The 3,277-nt window shown below is 46.3% G+C and overlaps 1 protein-coding gene across 1 annotated transcript; it reads left to right on the plus strand.

Annotated features, from left to right (window-relative positions):
- The first annotated feature begins 659 nt into the window (after positions 1-659).
- LOC129386967 (zinc finger BED domain-containing protein 5-like) lies at positions 660-2,236 on the plus strand. The gene is made up of 2 exons (XM_055075545.2): positions 660-894; positions 976-2,236. Exons 1-2 carry the CDS (start codon positions 828-830, stop codon positions 2,205-2,207), a joined length of 1,299 nt encoding a protein of 432 aa, XP_054931520.1. The 5' UTR covers positions 660-827; the 3' UTR covers positions 2,208-2,236.
- The last annotated feature ends 1,041 nt before the right edge of the window (positions 2,237-3,277 follow it).

The raw sequence follows: 3,277 nt of genomic DNA on the forward strand, positions 1-3,277 counted from the left end.
GAAAAGGTGATAAGAAGAACATAAAATCTTTCCGACCAATTACGATAACATCAGTTATATATAGGCTGGCGATGCAGGCGGTGAAATTAAAAATGCAGTCATGGGTAGAAAGTAATATAATACTTGGAGAACTTCAGAACGGGTTCAGAAGTGGTAGGCGCTTAGATGATAGCCTGTTCGTGCTTACCCAGTGCAGGGTTGCCGTTGGTGGCTACTTTGCGCCAAATTGGCTATTTTTCGACCCCGTCTGGCGATGAAAATTTCACGTTGGCTCCTTGGCTACTTTCTGGCTACTTTGAACTTCTATTTTGGCGCATTCACTAGCCATTTTTTTTGCAATTGCATATACAATAGCAAGCAAGAACAAAGAAGAACAATTATTTTTAAAGCTTTGCTCTCCTCATGGCTGTTCCGGTCGCCTTGACGCGTGCGCGTCCTGTACGCATATATTCTCTCCGCCGGCGGTGCGCACATAGAGACCAACTAGCAGACGCGGGTGCGCAGACGCACGGACTCTGGGTGATGGGCGCACGTCGAAGCAAAGCCCGTGAGGACGTTGCGCGCCATCTGGAGAAAATAACGCTAATTCTAGCGCACGGCGAAGCAAAGGCCGCAAGGACGCTGCGCTCCATCTGGAGAAAATAACACAAATCTAGAGTACTTTCTCCGTTAGGGTCATGCATCCGAAACCATGCGTTTAGGTGCAGCCGTGTGCACGGCATGACACCAGAGAGGAACGAGCAGTACAGGTGAAATAACACTTGTGTACCCCAAGGCGACAAAGCTTCTGTTTTTGTGCCTTCGGCTTGCCGACACCGGCGTCTACCATGGGAAAAGACGCAAGAGCAAAGCGCACGTTTCGAGAAGAATGGAGAAAGGACAAGAAACTGAGCGGTAAGCAAAACGGAAACTATTCTTTAGGCGTTTAGTCGCATGCCGCTTAGTATCTAATATGCATATTACCATGCGTTACAGGATGGATTTCGTCACGTGACGGCGGAACGACTGCTCACTGCAAGTACTGCAATTGCAACATTCGACCCCACTACAGTGATCTGTTGAAGCACGCAGAAACCAAAAAGCACCGCGAGTGCGCAGTAATCCCAAGTTCGCAACAAAAACTGCCGCAGCTTCTAGCGTCTTCGAGTCGAACTTACTATGAAAAGGCTCGCCGAGAGTTAAGGATCGCCTTGTACACTGCAGTGCACACTTCCATAAATGCTGTCGACGAACTTGGTGAGATTCTGCATTCCGAATTCAATGATTTTGATCTGCACAGAACGAAGTGCACGGCTATAATTACGAATGTTCTCTTCCCGTACTTCACGGAAAACATGGACAAACAACTGAACGGCTCCAGCTATTCTCTAATGGTGGATGAATCAACCGATGTATCCACGACAAAGCAACTTTGCATGGTTGTGCGGTTTCTGAGTTTAGAAGAAAACAGGATTGCAACCACCCTTCTTGATCTCGTAGAGCTGTCTGATGGAACGGCAGAAACGCTTCACGACACGGTATTGAAGACGTTGGACAAGCACGGCCTATCGATCAAGAACTGTCTCGGACTCTGCACCGATGGTGCAAATGCCATGTGCGGCAAACACAATTCTCTGTTCAGTCGTCTTAGTGAGGACAACAAAGACTTGATTCTGATCAAATGCTCTTGCCACAGCCTGGACCTTGTGGCATCCAAGTCGATGGAGGCGATTCCTTCTGCGGTTGAGCACTTAGTGCGAGAAACCTACAACTACTTTGCACACAGCAGCTGCCGGCAAGATGCTTATAAGAGACTGTATGCCAGTATGACAGTGGAAGATGAAAGTGCAAATCCACCGCCCAAGATTCTGTCGCTTTCGCAGACGAGATGGCTTGCTATTGCAGACTCTATAGAAAGAATTTTGGCGCAGTACCAGTCTCTCGAAGAGTTTTTTGAGAAAGCAGAAGATCGCAGCTACAACGTGCGCATTTTACGAGAGATGTATCGAGACAGAAAAAATTATGTTTACCTCGTGTTTCTTGCCTCAGTTCTCCGTAACGTTAGGCGAGTGAACAAAATGTTCCAAACAAACACAACTCACCCACTGGTTGTCTTCCAAGAGCTAGAAAATTTGTATTTGGAAATTCTTAGGCGGATTTTGAATCCATCAGTTTTGAGGCACAACACAACGGCAAGTCTGCTGTCGCTAGACCTGGCAAAAATGTAGTCGATTTTCCTGCAACCAGTAGTAGTGGACCTAGGTGACGTCTTCAGAGAGAAGATTTCACTAGTCCCTATTGAAGACCAACGGGCCGTGAGGGAGCGCTGTTTCCAATTCTTGAGGCAAATGGCGATGGGACTGCAGCAGCGACTTCCAAATGCCTCCTCTGCACTTCGAAGACTGTGTGCCATAAATCCCGATGGCATAGAAAGTGCTAAGAGCCGTGAATGCATAATGAAGCTACCGCTGCATTTTTTTGGATGTTCCTCAATCGAACTGGAGTCTGAAATACGCCAGCTGCAGAGTGTTAGCGGTGCACTTGATCGCGCATCATGTTTGACTTTCTGGCACGCAGCGGCATCGTACAAGGACCCTTGCGGCGAATGCCCTTTTCAACACCTGGCGCAAGGAGCACTGAAAATTTTGACCCTTCCAATTTCTAACGCTGATGCAGAGCGCGTGTTCTCTTGCGTGAACTTGACGAAAACAGAGATCCGTAACAAAATGAAGCTGGACTTGCTCATGGCGATTCTGCGAATCAAATTTGGGCTACGACTTCAAGAAAAAACAGCATCATCGTTTGACGTTCCTGCTGAGTTGTTGAATAGAATGTGCCAAAATTACTCCGGCATGAACACTATCTACTCTAGATAAACTACGCGGACTGAACTTTTATTTATTTGCAACGTACCTGATGCTTGAAGGCCAAGCAAGAGAACCAAATTTCCTTGCTCTTTATTTACTCTGTGTTCTTGTGTTGATTCAAAATGATATTATTTATTGTTCATTAATAAAAGTTGCTTATAATAATGGTACTTTTCTACTTGGCTACAAATTTGGCGCCAAGACCAGGTGGCGTGGCTACTTTTGGCTACTTTTAGCCTCAGTTCTGGCTCTTTTTGAAAAATTCCCAACGGCAACCCTGACCCAGTGCATAGAAATAGCTAAGGCGGAAAATAGACCTCTGTATTTAGCCTTCCTGGACATAAGTGGTGCATACGACAATGTGAACAGGGAACTCCTGTGGAACATATTAAAAGCTGAAGGTATCGGTAATGAGGTAATTGATTTTCTAC

Source organism: Dermacentor andersoni, chromosome 11 (genome assembly GCF_023375885.2).
Source record: "Dermacentor andersoni chromosome 11, qqDerAnde1_hic_scaffold, whole genome shotgun sequence".
In the NCBI taxonomy this organism is placed as follows: domain Eukaryota; kingdom Metazoa; phylum Arthropoda; class Arachnida; order Ixodida; family Ixodidae; genus Dermacentor; species Dermacentor andersoni.